A 27133-nucleotide genomic window follows, 5' to 3' on the forward strand; every position below is an offset into this window, starting at 1 on the left:
CGTAATAACCACAAATCTAGCACATCCCCTGCCCCAATCAAACCACACATCTGCAGGCTCGAGCCTATTATGGTTTTACGATGGATTGATGCACTGCTTCCATTAGACCAAAGCTGTGCACAGTAGTTGTTTTGATGACTTTGACACACTGTTTGTTTCTGTGGTAATGGACCAACGATTCGGGTTAGTGTGCAGTGTGGTATAACAGGCCCACGTGAAACCGAAGGAAGTCTAAAGCAAGTTTGAATTTAGGAACTTAACATGCACTGAGTGATTACGTTGTGAGAAGGCTTTAGTGTGTTAAAGCTTATTTCTGGAATTTGAATTGTGAAATTATGGGGAGAAAGACTTTAAAGATAGGATAAATGTGAAGAGGAATTGAAACAGGGAAATGCTGTTTAAAAGCACACGCAATCAGTGATATCACATTTGACATTTTCTTATTTTGAGTTGTTGTTATGAAAACTCTTTCTCTTCTCTCTTTTCAGATTGTTAGTATTTCTGTAGGATTGCGACCTTGGCAAGTGCCTGGATAGGCCTCCCTTCTGTCACCTCCTCTGCTTTTCTGCTGGTAAGCATCTCCACACACAATCACAGCTCAACAATTACAACTACTGTGCAGTTGTTTTACTGTATGAACTGTTGTGAAGTCATTGTTTTATTAAAACTTGTGTATTCATACAGATTTTTCAAGGAAAGTTATAGCCTAAGAAGTCAGTTCTTCTGCAAGTCAACATGTAACTATGCTACCACTACCAGAACTAATTTAAATAGGTCATATCATGAAAATTAGTATTTTTTCCCCTGTAAATGTTGGAAAAGATTTCAATAGGATTTTAGTTTTGTAAAATATTATATACACTACCATTCAGATATTTGGGTTTGGTAAGATTTTTCTGAAATAATTATTTAATGTTCACAAAGGCTGCAATTATTCGATCCAAAATACAGTAAAATGGTAATATTGTAAAATAGTATTACCATTTTTATAACCATTATTTTAATGTTTTAAAATGTAATTTACTCATGTGATGCCAAAGCTGATTTGGAGCTCAAGAAACATTTCTTATCAATATTTTTGTGAACACCATTAAACTTTTTTTTTCTTCTCAGGGTTCTTTGATGAAATATAAATATTTTATTACATTATAAGTATACTTGCCAGGGTTGGAAATGAATGGGGGCAAATGATGCCACACAATTTCAAGATAAAGGGGTAAAAATTGCCCCTGCATAATGAAACAGTCGATTATGGCTGTGATGATTAAAATAAAATGTGAAAATGAATGAAAAGTTTCTATTCGCAGAATTACATTTCAACGTTTTTATTGTAAAATGTATTCAGTGAGTGAATTGCAGACTTCCAAAACTTTCACAGCAGAATGTCACCGTAGTCCAGTTGTCCAAAATCACTTCCTTTTTTTGCATTCCCCTAATATCTTAGCAATGATTCTCTTGTCAGTGCAGCAGTCTGAGTGTGCTGGTGAGCTCAAGCTCTCGTGTGATTCTGCTCTGAGCTGCTGGATTGGGGTGTGGGACATTCTTGGTCCAGTGTTTTCTGGTATGTGGAGTCTTCCTGCCCTTATGGCTGTTGATGTGTTGCAGGTGCAAAGCAGTCTTTGTGTTTATCATCCGTCTTAGCATTTGTGATTGGTTTGAACGTCGAGATAAGCTTTGAATTCTTTCGTTTAAGCCTCAGACACAAATGCCAAACAATTTTGTTTGTTTATTGTTTTATGATTTACTTGATGCAGTATATTTTTTGTACACTTATACTTGATCATCCTCAACTTTATAGTCTAAAATACATCTGAGAAAGCAGTGCTGTTTTCCCAGCAGTTGATGACATATGTAGTTATGTCAGTGTTGTTTCAAGCCAGGGTTATTATAGTTAATTAAAACTAAAACCATAAAAAGAAACATTGTCATTACTTAAAATCATATAAACGTTGACTGAAATAAAAGAAATATACTTAAACTTATTTTCATTTAGTTGCCAAAGCAACATTTCTCATTTATTTCTCAGTTTGAAAATATACTGAAATAACTAAAACGGAGATGAAAATGAACAAAAACAATATATTTTATGAAATAACAATAAAAAATATTTAAACCGTTACCAGAAATGACGAAATGAAAACAGAAAATAATACAAAAATAAAAGCTCAAATCAAAATAATATATAAAATATAAAAATCAATTCCAAATATAAAAACTTATATTAGTATGTAAATTATACTAAAATAGCATAACAATGTTTTAAGCGAAGTTAAAAAGAGAAAACATCTTGCTTTGCATTTTATCCTGCAGAGATGTGAGCCCAGATTGTGTAACATGGTTACTGTGAAAGTGAATGGCATTGTGGGACATAAAGAGGGTTTGAGTAATGCAGCTTCCTGTTCCTCAGGGATGGTGTATTATGTAATCAAAGGGTCAGAGTTTGCAGAAGGTGGCCCCATTTATTAGCATGATGGAGGGGAGTCTAATGCCAAGCAAATAGCTGTTTTGTCTTTCCTCTCAGAGCGTGCAGTGGGTACTGAATGTGTGCGTCTTTAGTCGGATGGGCAGGAATGCTTAGAATGCTTTGATAAAAAGGGGGATTATTAGGGCCTTGTTGTGTTTAATTGTGATGTAAATTTCCCTGTACAGCATGTGTCATTTACATGACGACACACCTCCACCCTTTTGCTTTTTCCACTTTTTTTGCTTGCGTCTTTTTCCACCAATTTATTTTATTTTCATTTTTTTTATTATTTCCCGCCCCTAGCCTCCCATATTTATTTTTGCTTTTGTTTCCATGGATATCTTGACAAGCTGCTGCACACATAATTGCTGACTTTGAGGTTGTGAACACACCCTTTACATCTGAAAGCTATCTGTAAGAGGAAACCTAGTGCGTGAAATCACACAGTTTCATTATGCCAGGTCTTGATGTTGTGCACTACAGGAGATGCATTTGGATTATTCCAAATCTTGAGGCTGGGAGCCAATGAAAACGCCTTGTACTTTCGGGAGGCAAGGATGGATTATATGTGTCTAGCAGTGGAGCCTGAGGTCATCTTGAACAGTGTCAGCCCCTCCCCCTGCATATCAGCCAATGCTGCCACTGTCTGGTAATCTTGAAAACTGCCTCTACAAGAGGATTCACTACTTTAATAGGATTTACATGATTGCTCTGAGCTATTTGTTGTTAGAATAACTGTACGATTAATGCCTGACTATTGTCTGGAAGTATCAGTTAGACTGTCAGTTCAAAGCTTCAGAACAGTTACAGTATGTCTGTCTGCATATTGTCTAGAGATGAGTTACTGGATAACTGGTTATTTAAAAAAATTATTTAAACTGAAAAACAATCCTCTTTTCTCATGTGAATACTAATTCTGGTTATAACTACACTGATGCGTTGACCAGCATTCCTACAGTCCAGAGGATTTCAAAAGCCTGGAATAAAGGTCATGGAAAAGTAGTTTGAAAGAATTTATTTTCAGCGAGGATGCATTGATCAAAAATGTCAGTAATGACATTTCTGTTTTAAATAAATACTGTTCTTTTGAATTTTCTGTTCATTAATGAATCCCAAAAATAACATAAAATGAAGTCACACCTGTTTTTGTTTTTTTTACGTTGGTGATAAAAAGAAATAATATCTGAAGGATCATGTGACACTGAAGACCAGAGCAATGGCTACTGGAATAAATTAAATACAGGAATAAATTACATGTTGAAATAGAAACCAGTTGTTTTTAAATTGTAATATTACAGTTTTACTGTATTTTTGATTTAGTAAATGCAACCTTGGTGAGCATAAGTGCTGTTCAGTCAAAGATATGTAAATAAGATCATTCAATAAACCCTTCTCCTTTTTTTATGAACATCAATTCGTCTTCTGGTTTTCCTCGGCTTCTTCTGTTATCTCAGGATAATAGAAGACTTTTAGTTACTAAAGACAAATAGACAAACAGTGCTGGGTAGTAACTGATTACATGTTACATAATCCCAAAATTAAGTACTTGTTAGATTATATTATATTATATTATGTATGCATTTTAAAATACTTGAAATGAGTCTACAGTTACTTCTTTATTGATTACATGATTACATATTCACACAAGTCTTTGTCTTAGGAAGGCTTTTGTCTTTCAAACATTAAAATGCACAAAATCACATGATTTTTCTTTTCAAATAAAGCAGGAATCCCCACACTTTTTTTTGCCAGCTAAACCTCTTTTATCTAATATATTAACTTGAAGTCCCCCTGAGATTTTAAAGTAATAAGTTAATTAATAACACTTTTGCATGTTCAAGGTTCTTTGACATTGGTTATTTGTCACATGACATGCAGGTAAGCAAATAGAATATTTCATGATTTTTAGTAAGCGTTTTATTTTGATAGTTGTTTTAAATTGATTTATTTGAATTAAAAAAATTGTATGATTTAATTAAATATTCTCTTTTCATTAAACTCACAAACCCCCTGCAGTTTCTTTACAGATGCCAGTTTGGGAAACATTGATGTAATGTTTAATGCACTTCATGATTTTAATAACAACGAAAGGAATATATTTTCATTCTCTTTGTATTTTTATTGTTAGACAGAAGTAATCTAAAAGTAATCAAAAAGTAGTCTATTATATCGCTTAAAATGTGTAATGTAATGGATTATGTTACTAACTACAGCTACTAATTACTATTTTTGGGAATCAGACAAAACTCTACCAACAATTTTGGATACCAAACAAATTGGATATCTTCTGAGTCCTGACGGGATCTGGTGAAAAGACTGGATCCAATATTCCTAGCTAATTAGATCTGATCTAATTTTACTGACCCCAGACTTTTAAAGGGATAGTTCACCCAAAAATGAGAATTCTGTCATTAATTACTCACCCTCATGTCGTTCTAAACCCGTAAGACCTTCGTTCATCTTCAGAACACAAATTAAGATATTTTTGATGAATTCTGAGAGCTCTCTGACCCTCCCATAGACAGCAATGTAATTACCAAGATCAAGGTCCAGAAACGTAGCAAGGAGATCGGTAAAATAATCCATGTGACATCAGGGGTTCAACCGTAATTTTACGAAGCTACAAGAATACTTCTTGTACGCAAAGAAAACAAAAATAATTCGATACAGTGTATCCGCGTGACGCAGCTGACAGAATAGCATACACTGTTTAGGTTCAGTGGATACTCTCCAAAATGGCATCAGGGTGACGCGGAGGAGACGAATTGTTGAATAAAGTCGTTATTTTTGTTTTCTTTGCATTCAAAAAGTATTCTCGTAGCTTCGTAAAATTACGGATGAACCTCTGATGTCACATGGATTATTTTACTGATCTCCTTGCTACGTTTCTGGACCTTGATCATGGTAATTACATTGTTGTCTATGGGAGGGTCAGAAAGCTCTCAGAATTCATCAAAAATATCTTAATTTGTGTTCTGAAGATGAACACAGGTTTTACGGGTTTAGAACGACATGAGGGTAAGTAATTAATGACAGAATTTCCATTTTTGGGTGAACTAACTCTTTTAAGTGGTAATGTAATAGTTTCTAGATAGGAATTATTTAATTGGTCAAAAAGTGTAGAAATTAGAATAGAATAGAAAAGTATAGCTAGAATATGCCAATAGTTGTAGAAGCACAGTGAATACTGCCACAAATAGGGTGCTGTGGGTGGTTGCCAGGTACATCTCTGTGGTTACTAATAAGGTGTTTTGACTAGTGGTCGATCGATATATCGCCAAGGCCGATATATCGGCCGATATTTGGCATTTTGGCATAGTTTTCATAAAGTTTTCCTGTTTGGCCGATGCGTTCGAGGCGGGACTTTTATATTGACGGCGCGGAGAATGTCAGCGCTTGGGCACACAGTGCTCATTCTCCCTCTTGTTCGCCGTTGTCGTTAACAGTTCTGTCTAAATACGGATAGAAGTATGTCTAATAATCAGATAGAATGGTTAAACAAAGGAATTAAAATGTATACAAAAAGTATTATAACGACTGCTTTTATATTATTAGTAATAGAAAGGCAAACATTATAATACTTTCTTCTTTGCCATCAGCATTCAGCAATTACGCATTTATATAATTTAAACAAATCTTTGAATGTCTAATAAACATTCAATTTCAAAAACCTTGCAAACTTAGTCGGGTCCAGTTGTGAGATCTTTTGAAGTGTGTGTGTGTATCCTGCATGATCGCGTGTTCTCTGTGTGACGATCGGTCCATGCGAATTGAATGCTGAGAGGAGGAGAGTTCAGCTTCACTGGAGACGCGCGATCGACAAACTTTAAACTAGTGATTTTAAATTATGCTGCGCTTTATGCATTTGCCCACTGTTATATATTTTCATTAAATATTTATTTATATGTGAAACTACTTGTCATCTAAAGTATAAGTATGTTTATTTAACACATTTATTTTTTTATTACATTTTCAAATGATTTCAAATTTCTTAAATATTAATTAAAATGAATAAAATTATATCGGCTTTATATCGGCCATCGGACACCATGCTTTCCAAGATATCGGCATCGACATTGGCTGTCAAAAAAACAATATCGGTCGACCACTAGTTTTGACTCCTTGTTAATGCATTGCTATCTGGTGTCTGTGTTCTTGCTTGCTTGCTTTCTTGCTTGCTTTTTAATAATAGTAAAGATCCCATCTCAAATCACTAATATTCTCTGGATATGGTTCATGGTTTTGCCAGCAGGGGAAAATCGATTATTGAATCTACTGTAAATATGCTCTGTTTAAAGTCTATTGCAGCTGAAACAAAACACATTAAGTTTGATTTAGTTTATTTTGGCTTCCATGGTATTTCTAGAAGAAAATGTCAGTAGTGGTTGATGTAATGCATATTTGGTGTATTATACTTTGGTGATGTTGAATTGTGTTAAAGTGATTGCTTATTTTGTACAGCAGGTGGCACCATTTGCAAAGTTATTGTCATTGTCAAAGTTGTGAATGTGTTTCATGATGTTATATATTCATTTCTGAACAAATATTGTCTGATAGATAGATTGGACTGAATCCTATCTGAATCACTGTATGGATGTTGCTTGTCTGAGGATCTTGAAGGCATTAGTTCTTATGTCAGATGCAAGAAACAATGCCGTATGGTGATTCTGGGGTAGGCACCTAAATTTATGATGAGAATAAATAAATAAATTTTAAAATAATAGTTATCTTGCCCCAAATCAATAAATTACTATGAAGCCGATAACTAAATGACACCAAAGCTAAATATGCATATTACAGTTTGAATGTGGATGGACTTGTGTTTTACTTATTCATGGACCTTTAGCTACAGTTGCCCTTTTAAGACATGATGACACAAGGTAAATCGGTGCTGAGAGAGCAGACACAGCCACTGCCTAGAGATCTGAGACCTCTTTTAAGTATGAGAAGGATGGCAGTGTGTTTTGTGAGTCAGTCAGTGCCTGCTCTGAGACATGTTGATGCAGCTGAAGGGAGTGGAAGGATTAGTTAAATATTCATTGGGTTAGCTCCCCTTTCATTTACTGTGTCATGTATACACTGCACTTACCTCCCACCCATGCATACCACAGGCATTTTACTGACGTGTCATTGCCCTGCTGTATAAATGTCAAAATCATTCTCCATCGACCTGTCTTTTATAAAGTTTTATAAAGCCATCCTTCCGTCTCTGTAGTGAAAACAGTGCTGGTAAATAGTGCTGCTTACTTTGTTGATCTTGATACATTGCTACTGATCTCAGTGTACCCGCTTTATCATTTCCCCATGGGTAATATGTAAAATGAATTAACATTTTTTTTTTAATATCTTTTAACTTTACCCTTTTTTTTAACCTCATTATTACATTTATGTCTCTCCAAGAATAGGGATTTTGGATTATTTCTGGATGTAAAATATGAATTGCAATATACAGTATATTACATTTCTGAGATGGTTTATTTTATTTTATTGTTTTATTGTTTTCACAACCGCTTGGCCTTTGTAGGGTGACAAAGATGCTGGAGCCTATCTAAGCATCTCAGATTGCAAGCATTAAAAAATGTAAATGTAAATAATGTTTTTATATGTCAATTTTATTTTAATATAATTTAATAATTAAATTTTTTCCCCCTTTTAGGATCACAGGAATGCTGGGGCCTTTTTTAAATTTAATTTAATTGTATTTATTAATTTTATTTTAAGTCTTAATTTATTTATTTTAGTTTATTGATTGATTTTGATTGATTGCATTTTTTATTACCCAGAGAATAGGGAGTGGCCCTCTGCAAATTAAAAAATTTTTTTTAATATCTTTTAACTTTACCCTTTTTTTTAACCTCATTATTACATTTATGTCTCTCCAAGAATAGGGATTTTGGATTATTTCTGGATGTAAAATATGAATTGCAATATACAGTATATTACATTTCTGAGATGGTTTATTTTATTTTATTGTTTTATTGTTTTCACAACCGCTTGGCCTTTGTAGGGTGACAAAGATGCTGGAGCCTATCTAAGCATCTCAGATTGCAAGCATTAAAAAATGTAAATGTAAATAATGTTTTTATATGTCAATTTTATTTTAATATAATTTAATAATTACATTTTTTCCCCCTTTTAGGATCACAGGAATGCTGGGGCCTTTTTTAAATTTAATTTAATTGTATTTATTAATTTTATTTTAAGTCTTAATTTATTTATTTTAGTTTATTGATTGATTTTGATTGATTGCATTTTTTATTACCCAGAGAATAGGGAGTGGCCCTCTGCACACACCTTCCTTGCTGTCAGCAGAGGGTGCTCTGTGCCTAAAAAAGGAACTCAAGCCTTTTAGCACAAATCCACCTTGTGCCATGCATACCCCCAAAAATCCCATCTCAGTTTGACAGTGCCCCACCCCTCATACTCTGCATTAACAGCTCTCCTGACTGCCACACACTTTCTCTGAATTAAGAAAATGAAAGAAACAGAAACGAGCATTGGCTCTTTTTTTAAATGTCAAGTAATAACACACCAAGCAATGTCAAAAGATGTTTGATTATTTAGTTGTGGTGAGTTATCCAATGATAAAAGGACATTGGTGTCTAGAAAAGGGGTCTGACATTGTATTTCTCACACACACACAAACTTCATTTTCAGGCTGAGAAAGTGTCTTAATCTGTATGCAGAGACTAAACTTCCTGTGCTTGTCTTGTACCAGATTACATTCTCAGATCTTAAAGACCTTCACAGTGAAGAAGGACACCAAGTCACATGAATTCTTTCCAATTCTGCTGTTTTACGATGCGGACATGGATGTTATGAGGCGGGATGCATCAAGTTCTGTCTCTCAGTTTTCTTTCTTTTGGTGTAACTCATTTGAGGCTTGACTTTACAGAAAAGGACCTTTGAAAGACTATCGTAATCACGGCAGCTTCAGAAATGGAAGTGACGCATGTTTGTCGATTAAACAGACTTTGAACACTTGGAACGGGGTGGCTTAAAATTCCTTCTCCCAACATTTTCAGATGAGGTGCCCTGTTTTGGCTTATGATATTCGGTTGCCATGGTTTCTGGCTTTGATCGTGAGAGGTACAGTGCTGCCTAAGAGGTCCTATTGTAGGAGAGATTAACCAAAAATCCTACTCTGAACCTCCGGTTATCACCATGCACCACCACCTACTTGAGACTTATGCAAATGTTTTAAATGATAACAATTGTAAGTGATCATCAGTAACTCTGTGCTGTTTGCGTGCCACTGTTTGTCAGTGCAGATGACGTCAAAGCTACAAATGTCGCGGTTGTCATTTGACAGTGTTGTTTGTTGCAGTTACACCAATAGCACCAGGACGCACCAATAGCTGACATCCCACAAATGCGCTGCAACCTCATTGGCTTATCCAGCAATTTGTTTTGATTTTTGCCACAACATGTTTAAAGAGGGCATTAAAGCGGCTGTTTACGCCAGTGTGACCAGTGTGGGTGGAGCTACAAATCACAAACAAACGCACGCTTCCTCTTCCCTCTTTTATCACCCTTCTGATTCCTTCGTTTTATTTAACACATTTAATGCTAGGATGGGTTTGGTCAAGCAGGTCATGCAAGTTTTGGGGGTGGATAAAGGGCATCTGCACCCCCATATTCTGTTCATTTTGGTGGGTTTCAAAGGGCTGGGGTGAAATCAGAACACAGCTATAGTTGGCTAATGCGATATGGCGGCACGCCCTGGGAAATTTAGGTCAAGTTAAAACTGCAGACAAGGATGTAAGTGATGCTGCGTAAGAGTGACACTGCATGATGTATCACATGCACACACACATTACTCATTCTTCAGCATACATTAACAGATATATCACAGGTGCACGCTTGGCATTTGGAAAATGATAGTCAATAAATGTGCGTTGTGAAGGCTGAATTGTATAAATCATTGGCTAAGCCTCTGTAAATTAGATTTTAGACAAGGCTGCTATGTTAAGTGTCGCTCTTCTGGCGATATTCTTTCATTAGCTTCAATTCTGCGCATACTTCACCACATACATAACTGGATTATTGCATCCACTCACTCAAATAAGCGTGCACATGAAAATACACACTAATTCACTCGCTCATTAAATTATTTTCATCACAGTTCATTATGCAATTATTTTAAATCCATATGAATTATTCATTTAATATTCTCATGACATTCATTCTATATTACATAAAATTATCATCATTTTATACAATTATTTACACACATTATTCCACAAACAATTATTATATATATATAATAGTTTAATAATTATAAATAGTATTTTAACATGTTAATTTGTACAATTAATTGTATGTATTTATGCATCCTAAGACTGGAATGTCAGTTATTTGCAGAATTCCGTGATTAATCAGCGTGTCGCTGTTGCACTAGTTGTGCATTTTTGGTGCATTACCTCATCGCTATTCATATATTCATACACAAGCTCTTAAGTCGGACTACTGCTCCAGTGCCCTCATCCTCCCCTCCGCCTCGCCATTCGCTTTCTCATTGGCTGTCAGTGTGTTTTTGGTAGCACCAGGTTTTTCAACTCCATGGATACAGTAGAGTGCAAAAGAACTTGTGTGCAGCCAATCACAATGCAGTAGTGAATCGTAAGTGCCCAGCGGGCTTAGACAAGCCCCCCTTTGCCCCCACCTTCTCCAGAATCCCATCGTAACTCCTCTCCTCCAGCACGCAATCTCCCAGTAGGAGGCTTCGAAAAGAAAACAACCAGGTCAGAGTCTCTCTCTTTCGGAAAGCGCTCGTACGGGGAGCTCGCCTTCACCCTTTGGGACTGCTGTGAATGAAGCTGAGAGGCAAATGCACTGTTCCTAATATAATCTTCACTCTTGTCTCAGTTTGGCCCACATAGCCTGTTGTTGTCGTCATGAGGAGATATTAGGACCTTGATAAATGTTCTCCACTTTTCACTGTTTTATTTTCATTTTTATAAAGGGATCTTATTAGTTCCTAATTCATACACCTCGATCACGTGTTCCTATAATAATGACATAAATGGAAAAGACATTGAACCTTATAATAATAAATGTTTTGTATCTAAGGTAGCTTTCATTTTTGTATTTTTTTTTTTTTAAGAAATATGATCGTGTCAAATTGGATTTTTGAGATGGCCGTCCTTGGAATGACCCCCTAATGGTTGGAGGGAGTGCTGGGTGGGATTTAGGGTTGGGGCACTTGGCAGCAGTACTGTACATCATTGGTATGACTTGGATTTAGGTCACATGTATTCTAAGTAACTTTCCAACAGTGGATGAGTATAAACAGTAAATCTAGTGCAAAAAGCATTATTATACTATCTGTCTGTCAGTCCGTCCATGTTACCCATGCAAAACTTGCCACCATAATTCTTTTGTACCATGGAACGGTGACAATATGTTGATTTGTGGTTGTTAAAGTGTTCTGAGTGTTTTTCACGCATTCTTTGCTATGGATAGAAGGGTATTGTGGGTCATTGCTAGGTTCAAAAGTTTAAGGTCAGTAAGCTTTTTTTTATGATTTTGAAAGACCTCTCTTACTACGGCTGCATTTATTAGATCAAAATACAGTAAATACGGTATTATTGTAAAGTATTGAAAGGCATTTATATAGTTTAAATTTAGATCAATTTACCACATTATTATGCTAAATGCATTTTTTTTTACTCTTGACTTGAATTTATTAAACAGAACTTTTAAAGAAACAATGTAGCCGGATCAGTGTTTTCAGAAGCTTCATTTATTGGTATATTTACACAGACTGTTCATTTTATATTATATTGTAGTTTTAAACTATTATAATGTGAATTTGGATTTCATGGCGCTTCAGATTTCTCTGGGATTTTTCTGTGGTTTTGTTGTTTTTGATTGTCCATAAAGTTAACACGGTCTGTAACTCCCTCTTGCACGTCTAACAACTTAGACCAAATGCCACCTTTGCAAGCAAGCCGAAGCAAAAATCTGTTATTTTGCACTACTTCAGCAGTTGTTTTGTGAGGTTGGTAATCGATTCACGCCACTGACCTTGAACTCTAATCCTGAGCTTTGCTAAGCATTGACCTCCACATGATCCTCAGTGTGGCTTTAACCTGTCACTGCCCCTCACCATGTGTCCATGTCTCTTTTGTAAAGTGTGAATGTCTGAATCAGTTAGAGTACGCTGGTTCGAGCGAGCCTTGCTTCTGTCATTATGGGTTAGAGTGCTTTTGATCATTGGTTTACCGTCAGAAACTTCCATGTATGGTCCCTGTACCTGTTTGAGACCCTCGTGCACAGACGCTCCCCTGACTTCAACCTCACCAGTGTCCCTCCTCGTCAAATCTCTCACACCCATTGTCTCTTTGTCTCAGCTTCCAGACACTCTCTGTCTCTGTCGTCCTGTTCACCTGTCTACCTGTTCATGTCTCAACTTTTCACCTGTCAGCAGCCTGTGTCCTGTCACTCTGCATACATCCTCTCAAGCTCTCTTCCATGTTCCCAGTTCAGACGTACACGAATAGCTGACAGGAAATTTCAAGCCGTTTCGGCTGTGTCACGTGATGTGCCATGTTAAACTAAAAATAATATAATGATAATTAAAAATATTTTTCCTGTAATCTCAAGCGTGTGACGGAAATGTTACGCCCCTTGCCATATTGTGATACCTTGTCCCGGCCGGAGCGACGAGACAAAAACATTCAAACCCATTATAAACGAGGCATTTGTTGCATCCAGTGGGGACATAATTACGGATTATAATGACTTCTACTGTCTTTTTACACATTGTATTGCATCGCGCTGCGCCGCGTAAACATAAAACCATGTCTGCATTTGTGATCGGAGAAATTACAAACTACAAACGCTACTCTACACTGCTCAAAACTCACGTTCGAATCGTCAGTGGCAAATTCTTTATATATAAAAACATACTTACAGTCTGTGAGTCAGAACAGCTGGCATTGCAGTCTACTCTACCAGGATCAGGAAACAGTCCTCCTTAAAATGCGCTGCACACATCGGAATATTTGGGTTAAACTGTTCTGGAACAGTGTTGTAAATACAACTTAACCACTGATTTCTAGTCGTGTCCTCTTTTGGAAGGCCAAACAAAGTAGTTTCGCTTTCACAACGAAACACAGCGTCACACACGGCGGCCTAGAGTGAGCGGAGGCCAGGGGCTAGAGTTAGCGGCGGCCGGCTAGAGTGAGCGACGGCCGGGCTTGCGGCAACCACATGTGACGACTCCAGGCTGGACTCCGCTTTGTACACGGTGAAAGCCGATCCAGCGATCCACAGCTCGAAGTTAATGTATTTCCTCAGCGACCAGCAAGGATCAGCTCCAGGCATGACAAAGCGGATATCGTCCTCTTTTAGAAGGCCAAACAAAGTAGTTTCGCTTTCACAACGAAACACAGAACACAAACACACAGCACCTTCACGACATGGCGGCAGTGGCAGCAACAATACTACAGCGAGAATAAAAGTTACGCCTTCTTTCTTTGCCTGAACATTTGGGCGGCGTTATGCAAATCTTTCCACATCGTAACGTAGACATGTGGGGGCGTGTTAGAACAAGCCGTTTTAGGTAGGTGTGGTTGACTCTCAACTTTTATAAAGAATATCTCTTTGAATTTGAGACTTTAGTCTTTGCAACTTTACAGATCTTCTTTATGCACCAAGAGCTTGTAACACTCCAAAGAGAAAGGAAAAATTGAAATCGCATCATATGACCCCTTTAATAATGAAATTAATTACATGACATGCCATTTAATTAATCAAAATATTATCAGTGTTAATTACATAATAATATTAATTTGAATTATTTATTTTTAATATAGTAGTTAATAAATTAAATAAAAGTAAGCAAACTCAGACATTATTGTAATGAAAGCATGGAATAGGCAAAAAGCTTTAGAATTCAGTATATCACAAGAATATAACTTTTTTTATATATAGTTATTGTAAAATCTTTCGTCTTGTCTTTGGTCATTGTATTGCACTTCACTGTATTGATTGATTTTTTTTTAATATATTTTTTTTAATTAAATTAAAAAAATTTTAATGAAATTGTGAGTTTTCCCTTTTATGCTTAACCTGAAATCTTGGATGTTAGTTAAGAAAATGTACTGTGTATGACTCATCACATACTAACCAATTACATAAACCAACTGCCAATATCCCTTGTTGACTCAAAACAAAAACAAAAAAACAATTAGTTATTTTTATACTTTGATTTTTACATTTATGTGCACCTGCACATGTATGTGTATGTACTATAGGAGTGACTGTTTGTCTCATGCTGTCTAGATCTGCAGCTAGATCATCAGCTAGATTATATAACACCCATTCACACACACATACACACTCATGTCTGTGACCTACATCTAGCCGCCTGTATGCTTATGTGTGTGTTCTTACACTCATCACTCTTCCCGCCAGAGGCACAGGAATGCACAGCACGCTGCTGTTGTTATGGCCTAGATTGACCCTTTCCCTCTTGTTTACTCTCCTCTTTTATCTTTTGTACTAGGTGAAAGTTAGAGTTTGGGGACTCGGACTCGGACTCGAGTCCGGTCTTGAGTACAATTTTTTTCTAAAGGACTCGGATTTGTCATGGACTCTGATGCATTTTTACCCTGACTTGACTCGGAAAATATGTCCGAGTCCACGGACCGTTGACGGAAATGTCACTGACTCAATGCATTATCACAAAATTGATATTCAGTATTTGCATGTGTTTTTAAGTGTTGTCCAGTACTTGAAAGCAGACGGGTTTCTGCGCTCACAGACCGAAAGCACGCTCACAGAATAACTTTCGAACTTTCGCTTAAGTTCTCTTAAGTTCTGTTATTGCTACACACTTACACGAAAAGTTGTCAAAATGCCCGTCTTGGAGACTGCAGTCGGTTTTGTCTTAAGTGAATCAAGTGTTAATCAAACAAAAGAAAAGGAGAAAATCACTCACTGCTCTTGACTGAATCACTTATTAACTTTAATAAGAATTATCTATATTTAATGTATTGTATACAGTGAAGATTATTTTAATATTTATTACTTCACGAAATGTCTGTAGTAGGCTAATTCTGTAGAAGCCTTTACTACTGAAAAAACTAAAAAACTATTTTTATTTATTTAGTCATTTATCAGAAGCTTTTATCCAAAGCGACTTACAAATGAGGACAACAGAAGCAATCAATTGTAGTATTAAAACAATTAAAAACAAATCCAAAACTAAAAGCTAAAACTTTATAAATACTACCTATACACATTTTAAAAATAAAGAGATTAAATAAAAATTAAAAACAAAATTTCAAAACTTAACATTTAAATGAAAAGCAAAAAATAAAGCTAAAAACAATTCAAAATATTAAAGAACAAAAGGTATAAGAGTATAATAATGATTCTAACATAACACTAAGCCAAACACCAAAAAAACAACTACATATGTGTATGTACAACCTCACACACACACACACATATCTATATATAAATAAATATCTCTCTATATCTCTCTATCTCTATATCTCTCTCTATCTCTCTCTCTCTCTCTCTCTCTCTCTCTATATATATATATATATATATACATACACATTTATAAGTTCAATATATATATTATTTCATTTCCATTTAGTTTGTTGAAGAAAACTAAAAACTTAATAAAAGACCTATACAGACATAATAAATTCAGACATAATTTAACTAAAATTAAAATCAATAACAAATACAAATAATACAAATCAAATAGTATTTGTTAGTAGTTTATCAGTAATCCTAAAAAATAACACTGCCGAAGACACATGCTAAAAAACAACAACTTACACATAGTGTAATGGTTATAAAAACTGAAACCGAAGCGAAACAAGTTATAGGACTATTTAATTTGTATTTTTGAGTAATATATTTATTTATCATTTAGCTTGTAAGTAATACTTGGAGTGTTTACTTGCCTTCAGTTAAGCTTGAGAATGTTTTATTACATTAGTTTATTGTTTTTTGCTTTTGTATTAGTGGCAGTTTCTTTGCGGCAATAGTTTTTATGGGTCCAAAATCACCTTGGGTGTGCATTATTTTCTAATAATTCAACGGCCCGTCATCAATTATTCCTTACATGATGTAATTTATTGTAATTAATGTAACTATAAATGCATTAAAAAATAAAACGGGTGTGAGTTGGCTGTGACTTATGGAAAGTATATGTAGGGCTTTTATACACAGTGTGTGCCATTGTACAGACTAGGTTGGTTTATCCCTCACAGCCTCATTTTCATCCAAGAAAAAATTCAAAATGCCCTGTCTAAGGGGTCCGTGTACTTTGGCGTCCAGTCATTTTTAGTTTTTTTAACCCAGAAATTAAAATGCAGTTTCTTCTTTAATGGTTCAACTTCAAACACTGATCAATAGAATAAGATTTCATTCAAAATAGATAAAAGGTGCATTTTCTGCTCTTAAGGTCCCATTCACCAAGAAACATACTCCTTTACCCCCACCTTTGAATTTATACATTTACTTTAAAGTCAAGTCCCGCCCTTTAATTTTTCACATTCTAAAACCTGTTTTACTCTGAAATATGTCTCAATACATAAATCAATTCAGCCATAACTTCTGTTACAGGACACTAATTATTAATCAAATATCAAAATGGCAAGATGCAATAGAGGTTTGCTTTAGTTACATTTAAATGGATATTGCGTTTTTTAGTTGTAAAGGTTAAAACAATGTTAAGATAGTAATAAATAATAGATCGTCGAATTGGACTCGACTTAGGTTGACTCGAAACCAACATTAGTAAAAGTAAACACAACCCAGTCTTTTTGTGTTGTTCAGTCTTTTTTGTTCAGTTGTTTGTATTATGCAGATACCTTTACGACAGGCTGTGAAAGAATTGCAGATTAGTCAAGGCATTGTATAGGCCTAAATCTCTTCCAGTTTTGTGTGTGTGTGTGTGTGTGTGTGTATAGATAAACAGGTAGGCAAAGATGGCAATTTACACCTAAAAGTGCTATTATATTATATTATATAATATTATTTCTCTTAAATTGGTTATTGGCTTTAATGCATTTAAAATACCAATAATATATTGGCAATTATTTTTATGTTATGGTTGTCATTAAAATTCAGTTTTGTTTCTAAATAAATTAAGCATAACATTTTTTAATTTTTTGTTTTACGTATTTTTCTTCTGTTTAGTTGAAATTTTTAATCGGTTATCTGCAGCTGAACTGTGCATTTGGTAAATGTGTACAGCTCCTCTCCTGACACTCATAGAAAAAAAACTTTCCTTCAGACCAGTGCAGTTCTTGGTAAAAACTGCTTTTATACAGAGAAATGCCATTTGAGAGTTGTGGTGGAGGCATTTTCCCATCAGCTAACAGTGTTTATCGGGTTTGATGTCAGGTGGCTGTGTTGAAGGAGCCTGGTATGCATTGGAGGAAGGATGTTTTTTTCACCTTCCGTGTGTTTTCTCAGAATCTTTCTTTTATAGTTGATTTTCTCACAGATAGGCTTAAAAAGTCGTTTTTTATCATTTGAAATGTATTGGAGCTAGGGCTGTGCAAACAATCAAATGCGATTTTCATGCGCATCTCGTCAGTAAATCCGCTTCTGGTGAATAGTAGTAAATCTCCAGCACGTGCTTTCAGATGGAGCGGCATTTACTACACAGAGTAGTTTTACTACTAATCACCAGAAGCGGCTTTACTGACAAGATTTGCATGAAAATCGCATTTGATTTTTTGCCAAACCCTAATTGGAGCAATATTGTACAGATCTGTAGCATTGGCAATCAACTTTCCATGTTAGTCATAGCTTAACCTGCATCACCAAGAGTAGTTGCAAATACAATGACACTTCTAAGCAGGTTTCCCAAATACTCCCCCATTTTCCATTGGTGCTAACAGTTAATTCTGAAACTCACACCATTGATTGAGTCAACTGAGTGAAGTTACTGTGCTGGACTGTTTAACTGTTGTTTACACTCTTTGGGACGTCATCCTAAAGCCCAAAGTGTGCTTTAGTTTTGCGTTTACTTAGCACATGCGTACAGCTGAATACATAGCCTTTCACAGTACACTCCAGTTGATAGCATGGGGGACACAGGTGCTCAACTTGTGCACCAGAAAGTTGGTGCGCTCGTCAACACAGGCATTTATTGTTGCTGTTGTCTCAAGTTATTTGCTGTTGTTCCGTCTTTTCATTTTCTTTTTCGACCATGGTCCGAGGCGGTGTTGCTTACACTATTGTTCATCAGAGTAGTCCAAGCTGCTGAATACTAATTAATCATTAATTAATGAGCCCATGGTTGTGACACCATCACAAAAACTGTTTTTGAACAAGCCGCTTACCATGCATGCTCTTTGTGAAATGACCCCTCTATTGAATATCTTGGGAATGTGAGTTTTCCATCCACGATTTTGCTGTTTGAAAGGATAGTTTGGCCTTGCTTCTGTACTTCACTCATGTGTACTGTTATTCATGTTTTGCAAACACAAAATGTTAAACCCAGTAGTCTCAGTTATCCCAAGAGAATTAATGGTTTTATAGGGCTGTTTTTACATCTAAAAACACTACTTCCTAAATCTTGACTTTGAAAGCTTGGGGCCCCTCAATAGGGAACTGAACGTGAGCAGAAGGCATGACATGCACGGTTGGCACTGGCCACCAAAGCACAGGGATTCCCGTAACTCTGTGTGTGTGCTGAAGGAGGGGGGTTACAGTAGTGACATCTGGTCGACCCAAGGCCCTGCACAGGAAAACCACTGCGTCTGGAGAGTGGAAGCTGTGGGGTAAAGGGAAGGAGCGTTGACTGGTGGTTGGAAGGGCGATGGTTTCTTGACTGATAACGGGGGAGATTAGTGCCATGATAGAATCAAAGTAAGGCTGTTAAGTGCTGCCCAACCTGGATCGGACCATCAGATTTAGGATTTCTGTTCAAAATATGTGACTTAACTCTGTCTTTCTTTTTCCCTTTAGGTACATTGTCATGGGGAACCTCCTTAAAGTTTTGACATGCACAGATCTTGAACAAGAGCCCAACTTCTTCCTCGATTTTGAAAGTGAGATACTTCTCCTCTTTCCATTGATTTCTTTCATTTATTAGCTGTAAACAATCCTTCATTCTCCAAGCTTACCTCAAAATGCACTTATTTAGCATCTCACGTGTCCTTTTTGGTATGTTTGAGAACTGGGATTCTGGGAGACTTGGTGTAGGTCAATACCCGGTCAACTTGTAAAAAATGCCAGTTCCCCTTTTGGGTCTTCTTGATACTATCTTAAACTCCTTTCCCTTGGAGACTAGTTCATGAACCACACACAATCTGCTACCATCTCATTTGTTTGAACCCAAAAACTCTCCAAAGCGAAGGAAGGTGAATGAACCAAAGAAAAGAAGACAGTGGAAAATAACAGTTTCCTGGCTTTTATTACCCTTGTCCACAGAACATTTTCATCCTACCATGTTTGTCTCCATTTTTAGTCATATAGTCGTTCCTTTGAAGAAAGGCAGGTGGCGATATGGAGTCACCCAATCCATTGACTCATTCATGGCTCATCGGTCGCACACATATAATAAAAATTCCTATAGTGTCTGCTCAAGAGTTATGTAACACTAATAAAGAGGGCGGGAGTGCTAGAGACTGGAGCACTGGAACAGGAACTACTGTATCAATACGAAAACATAGATGGATTAAAAAGCTGAGAGATCATTGCACTCTTAATCTATGGCATCTGAATGCTGGAAATTAAGGAGGTGGCCCTTAATTTCTTAAATTGCATTTGAAGCCAGCTGTAGTTAACAGCTGCCAGTGTCTCATTGAGGTTTCTTTTTTAGATGTGGGCCTAAAGTTTCCACCATTTTAAACTCCGCTCTTTGCCTTTTAAACATATGAAACAGGCTCAACTGTGGAGGATTGACTAAAATACGCTTTAAGATCCCCAGTGAGTAATTCACCCCAAAAATTGAATTTAGTCATCATTTGCTCACTCTCTTGTCACTCCAAACCAGTTTGATTTGGAACACAAATGAAGATGTTCAGCAGAAGTCTGCATGGCCTCTGAATTGCACAACAATCATCTGATAGTGATGTCAAGTTTGGACTGTGTATATCCAAAGTTCAAGTTCCAAGTCCAAATTATATAAGTGTACTTATAATTTAAGTGTATATAAGATACTACTAGTAGAGTAAAAGGTATTAATAAAAGGTCTGCTAATGAAGTATATTTACATTGGTCACATCAACAACATAATTTGTAGTTCAAATTAACCAGGGTGTTATTTTTTTAATAAACAAAATGCAATGGTTTTTAGAAATTGAAGTAAACTTAAAAAAAAAAAAAACTGCACAAAGTAATATTTAACACAAACATTTAATTGCCCCAGCAATTATTCATAAATACGAATTTTACTGCATTGTTATTAAGGTTACATTAATAACAAAATAAAATGGAAGTGTGATGATTAGTTTAGGGTTAGTTTGATGTTTCTCATCAATGCTACATTTATTTGATCAAAAATACATCAAGTAATATTGTATAAATAAAAAGTAATATTGTGAAATGATATAACAATTTAAAATGCTTGTTTTCTGTTTTATTATAATTTAATATGTAATTTATTTCGAAGATGTCATAGCTGAATTTTCAGCAGCCATTACTCCAGTCTTCAGTATCACATGATCCTTCAGAAATAATTCTAATATGCTGATCTGCTGCTCATTTACATTTATTATTATTATGAATGTTGAAAATGTTGAGCTGCTTAATATTTTTGTGAAAACCAAGATACTTTTTTTTCTGGATTCTTTGATGAATGGAATGTTTAAAAGAGTACTTATACAGTAATGCCCTTCCTTCAGAGCACTCTGCATTCTGTAGTACTCTGCATTCTGCAGAGCATTCTGTAGTAATAGTAGAATTTGCCCATAGTATCAGCACACACACAATATAATATACAACGTATTACCAAATACTCTGTTTTCTTTGTTCTTTCTTTCATTTTAATCTTGCCTCATTCTGTAAGGTATAAAGCTCTAATACCTGTTCGTGATTTGCATATGTACAGTATGTTCGCTTTTAATGTGTCAGACACTGACTAAATGTGACCTTGAAAGACCTTTTGATTAAAGACCCACTCTCTCTGCCTTCAGATGCCCAGCCAACAGAAGCAGAGCAGGAAACGTGGGACGAAGTGGATGTGGTCCTGAAGGATGCACTGGGAATACTTGACGAACTACAGGAATATAAAGGCGCGGGCCAAGAGATACGAGAGGTACAGGCACACTCTCAAGATAACAGATGTCTGCTGATGTTTGACTTATGTGTATGCACTTATAAAGTTGTACATGCAAAGTTGACTCTTTACAGTGTGTACATTAATTCACACAAAAATTAGTTGAAGGAATAATATCAGTGGCTTTAAAACATCTCGTAGTATGTTCATATGATTTGAAATTCTCTGCTCTGCTCAATCACGCCTTGGTATGAGTGAGTGTCAGAGTGATTGATAATCTTGTTGCCACGGATACTGTTGCTATACGGATACAGTTGCCATGGACTGGCGTCTTCTGCAGAATGAAAGTGAATTTTTCTTTTATTTCTTTTTTCTCACTCAAAAGAACGCGGTGCATTCCTTTTTTTATGTCAGCACACTCAGTAATTATTTTAATGAGCCTCATGTATTTGGAAATTCAAAGGCACACTGAGGTGGAAAGAAAAAACACTGACTAGATGTTCTGCCCAGTGTCATAATGGAACAACATAATGAATAAACCTTCAAACCTCTTGTGTGCTTGGATTTGACATCATTTACATCCTCAAATTGCCACCCTCATGGGCACATCATTTAAAAACCTCATCTCACATACATAATTATAACACAACCTCATACGGTCATAAAATAATATGTTCCATTTAGACTTGTGGGAATGTTGTTTATAACTCGCCAGATGTTTTATTATTAAGATGTTGTGTTTGTTTTTTCAGGCAATCCAGAGCCCTAATGATGAGGCATTACAAGACCAGGCGTGGGCTGCTGTGGTGCCACTAGTAGGCAAACTAAAGAAGTTCTACGAATTTTCACAGAGATTAGGTACATTACCCTGTTTTTCATAGGAGAAGTAGTTATGCAGAAACCTTTTAAATGAACATTTTGGCATTTTTTACTCACATTGATGTCATTCCCAACCTGAATGATTTTTCTATGGAACGCAAAAGGATATATTTAGCAGAATGTCCATGCTGCTCTTTTCCGTATTGTGAAAGTGAATGGGGGCAGAATCCTAAAAATAAAAAGACAGCACTAGGGATGCTCCGATCAGGATTTTTGCAGCCAATACGGAGTACCAATTTCTTGTCATGGTGATCGGCCGATGCCGATTCTGATGCTACAAGCTTTATATAGACTTATATAATATAATATTATATAATTATAATTCAGTAAAAAATATAGATGGTTTCATCAGGTGCACGCACCTGGCTTGAAGTTAATTTCTGGTCTGTGTTTGTTTGTCAGTCTGGCTATGGCGCCGGCTACAAACGTAGTTAAAGTTAAGGTGATGAGTAGACTGAAGTTGATCTCAGGTGGTTGTGCTGTGGGATGTGTTTCCCATACATTTATTTATTTGTGGCGCTCGCCACAATATCAAAATTGACCGATTTTCCAAAAGGCTTCGTTGAATAAACATGAGCATGTACTGCACGTTTAAAAATCAAAACGAGGCCCGTTTTTTTTATATAACACTTTATTTCTGAAGGAAGACTATCTTTAGAACATTTTCGATGTCATTTTCATTTCATCTTGCATGTTATATGCCTGATAAAGCAGCGTTTGTGAGTGTGTGTGTGTGTGTGTGTGTGTGTGTGTGTGTTCGTTCGCCTGATCGGGAAGTTGCAGTGACAGAAATGGTGACATTCCAGATAAAGTTTGAAAAGATGAAAAGATGTGTTAATGCTATTGAGTAGGCTAATATGGCCAAAGAAGATATTTTGTTTTATAATAAATGTTAATTTAAAAACAGCCCACGATCAGCGTGTTGTTACCATTACCCCTTATGACTCCGACAAGGTTTTGTTCCGTCCTCCACGCTGTGACAACTCACAAAAGACTATTTTTAGCCAAGCAGCGCGGAGAGCCGCTTCAGAAACGTGCCACTGCATAAACACAAGCACTGACTAGCAGCCGTGATCAGCTCCGGTTACCGTGGAGCCGTAACGCGCCACAGACGTGTGCAGTGAGGCGCAGATCAGCTCTAACGTCACTGAATCTGCTGTTAAAAATTAACTAATACGAAAATCTCTAATAACTCTCAACTGTTGTTCTGTTGTCGGTGTTTCTTTGTCTGAATATAGCACTTATCACATGCTGTGTGGTATCGGCGTTTGATATCGGGGCATTTTAATGAGTACGAGTACAAGTGCTCAGTATCGGGCCCGATACCGGTGCATCCCTAGTTGACGTCATCAAATTGCGATCGGTTCATGAGATCGGCCAAGTGTAGGGAGTACCGATCGAGTCATAAAATGTGATTATCGGCCGATGCCGATCGATCGGAGTATCTAGACAGCACCATAAGTAATTTGGAAGTAGTCTGTATGTTATGGTGGCAGAGAGCGCAATGCGCTGCAACTTCAGAAAACACATGCAGATAGAAAAAGCACCAGCAAATGAAGAAAAATCTTCATCAGTTTAAGAGTGCATGTGCTGCAAATACTCACAACACAACCAAATACAAAAACACGGTGCAAATGCTCACAACACAAACAAATAAAGAAACACGCTGCAAATACTTACAAAACAAACTAATAAAGAAACGAGCTGCAAATACTTACAACACAACCAAATAGAGAAACGCTCATCAAGCTCTTATTTTAGGCGGGAAACTGCAGGGAGCCCTTAAAGGGTTCATTTTTTTTCGAAGGCTTGTGTAGCGAATCAGCTCATGGGGAAAGTGTTTATAGGGTGCAGTGTAACATGTTCATGCTTCATTTTTAAAAAATCACATTATTTTCACATATTTTACCTTTATTCTACACCGTTGTTTCCATTCTCGTCACAAACAGTCTCTTGAGTTCCTGGTTCTATGCAGCCCCTCCCTCAGAAATACACAATCGGGCTAAGATTGGTTAGCTGGCCCAGTGTGTTGTGATTCGTTAACCAACTACTGTAGTGCACGTGGTCCGGAAACTTCACGCCCCCTTGCCAATACAGGTAGTTGACATAGTTGACATAGTGAGTTGTACATAGTCAATGAGTGCAGGCCAGGCGTCTGCCGTATATTATGTAATTCACCGAACTGGGTCATCTTGCTTTCCCGCGCTTTCCGCTCCAGAACACTAAATCGGCTTTTGGCGCAAGCTCTCATGCCTGATATGCTTCGCTTAACTACACTGATCACTTGGCATGTAGTGTTCTCGACTGACGACGAACCTATCTGTGCATATTAAGTCAAAGTTTGAGCCTTTGGGTGTCAGTGGTGTTATAATTATATTAACAGCGTGAAAGATGCATGCTGCTGTGTTCTGATGAGTCTGTCCGTGTCTCTAGACAAGGACAGACTTGCAGAGCAGAGTGTCAGGTTCGTGAAAGATTCACAATAAAATCATATTAAAGAAATAAGGGTCACACTTTATTTTAAGGTCCAATTCTTGCTATTAACAACCCGTTAACTATGACTTTTGCCTTAATAAACTACTAAATTGCTTCTTATTAATAGTTAGTAAGGTAGTTGTTAAGTTTAGGTATTGGGTAGGATTAGGAATGCAGAATAATGTCATGCAGAATATGTGCTTTATAAGTAGTAATGAACAGCCAATATGTTATTAATATAGTGGCATGCGAAAGTTTGGGAACCCCTTGCAGAATCTGTGAAAATGTGAATAATTTTAACAAAATAAGAGGGATCATACAAAATACATGTTATTTTTTTATTTAGTACTCTCCTGAGTAGGGCTGTGCAATATATCAAAATTATCTAAATATCGCAAATGTACATATCGCAAATTGCAGCTTGCAATATTTGGGGCCATGAACAAAAGACACAGAGAAAATCGCTCACTGCTCTTACCTAAATAACTTTTGTAGCTTAAATAAGAATCAGTTCATATTGAATTCAAAGAGTAAATACTAAGCAGTGTTTTATTTTTCCTTTTTATTATTCAGTTCCTAAACTCATGTTAAAATGATTACACTAATGTTAAAATGACATTTTTATGTAATGCTCGAGTAAAACACTTACCGTTCACTTTCAGAAGTTGTTGTAGGGGTGCTTTCTTATTAGAATCAGAATCAGAATTAGCTTTATTCACCACTTAAGTGTGCACATACACAAGGAATTTGTTGTGGTTTTACAGGAACTCTTGGTACATACATACATGCATGCATACATACATACAAATAACCATATACTGTATATATATGTATATATGACACAAGATAGTTATAGAAGTTCACAGAACTGACTCAGCAACAGCTGAGTAAAACTGTTTCATCTGAGCATGTGGCACTTTAAGCATTATCGTATCGCATATCGAATATTTTTCTTCAATATTGCACAGCCCTAGTCCTGAGTAAGATATTTTACATAAAAGATGTTTACTTATAGTCCACAAGACAAAAAAAATAGCTGAAATTATTAAAATAACCCACTTCAAAAGTTTGGGAACCCTTGGTTCCCTTTCAGTCAGTCACGTTCTACGTTGTTCATGTTCTCAGTTGTAACTGACGAATTGGGATCTTGCCCGAGAGCCCAATCCCCTTTGAGTGTAAACTAAACAAGCCAATGACAGTTGGCGTGCGTGTTTCGCACATCAGCTTTTCGCTTCGGAGCCGAGCCTTCTACAAGACGAATCTCCGTGAGTGTTTGGAAACAGCTGGCATTGGTGTTACGGCGTGTCAGCGGGAGTTGCCATCCAGGCTGCTGAAACCTCGGCGAGCTGCAGCTGCCATTCTGCAGTCTCGCCGCGACCTCCCCTGGGCGCTTCAGCGCTCTCTCTAAAAGAGTGTTTTTCCTTTTCAAAAAAAGAGCAATTTCTAAAAGAGCTTCATGAGCGACGGGCGTCTTACGTTTCTGGATGTGGTCGCTTCCTGGCTTCATCTGATGGTCATGATCGCTGTGTCTCGTGCCTGGGCTTACAGCACGCTGAAGCAGCGCTCATGGATGAGTCATGTTCTCAGTGCGGGAACATGACCATCGCGACGTTGCGGTCTAGATACCTCCTCATTAAATGGGGGGGGGTATCCCCCTTGCCATGCCCTGCTCTAGCTCCTCAGGTTCTCGGAGGGCTACTTCGATTCATGATCAGGGAGACCTGAGGATCACGGTGAGAGCTTCCCCATCGAGTACGTCTCCGCGGGTCTCTCATTCCTCTGGCATGTCGCACCACCTGGTGTTCCCGGATGAGTGTGCTGGGTCCTCGGACAGGGCGGGGTCCAACATCTTGTGCAGAGCACAGGCGGATGACAGGATGTCGATCGCTGCATCGGAGGGCGAGCTAGGCTCTGGAGATGAGGATTCGGCTGCGCTGCCACCGTCAGGGAGAGTGGCGTTGCCCGAGTCAGATCCAGAGCTGACCGCTATGCTTTCCCGGGCCGCTGAGAGCGTCGGGCTGCACTGGAGGCCTCCGCCTTCTCCCGAACGCTCGAGGCTGGATGATTGGTTCCTGGGGGCGCAGGCCGGGCGTCGGCAGCCGCCTCCG

At 37.1% G+C, this 27133-nt stretch overlaps 1 protein-coding gene across 1 annotated transcript; it reads left to right on the forward strand.

Annotated features, from left to right (window-relative positions):
• Positions 1 to 471: 471 nt before the first annotated feature.
• On the forward strand, positions 472 to 22567 carry LOC107554721 (protein FAM49B-like). Its single transcript, XM_016237318.1, has 4 exons — positions 472 to 571; positions 19418 to 19500; positions 21589 to 21710; positions 22424 to 22567. The coding sequence occupies exons 2-4, from the start codon at positions 19428 to 19430 to the stop codon at positions 22550 to 22552; spliced, it is 324 nt and encodes a 107-aa protein (XP_016092804.1). The 5' UTR covers positions 472 to 571; positions 19418 to 19427; the 3' UTR covers positions 22553 to 22567.
• The last annotated feature ends 4566 nt before the right edge of the window (positions 22568 to 27133 follow it).

Source organism: Sinocyclocheilus grahami, unplaced genomic scaffold, assembly GCF_001515645.1.
Source record: "Sinocyclocheilus grahami isolate Dianchi unplaced genomic scaffold, SAMN03320097.WGS_v1.1 scaffold511.1, whole genome shotgun sequence".
Classification (NCBI taxonomy): Eukaryota; Metazoa; Chordata; class Actinopteri; order Cypriniformes; family Cyprinidae; genus Sinocyclocheilus; species Sinocyclocheilus grahami.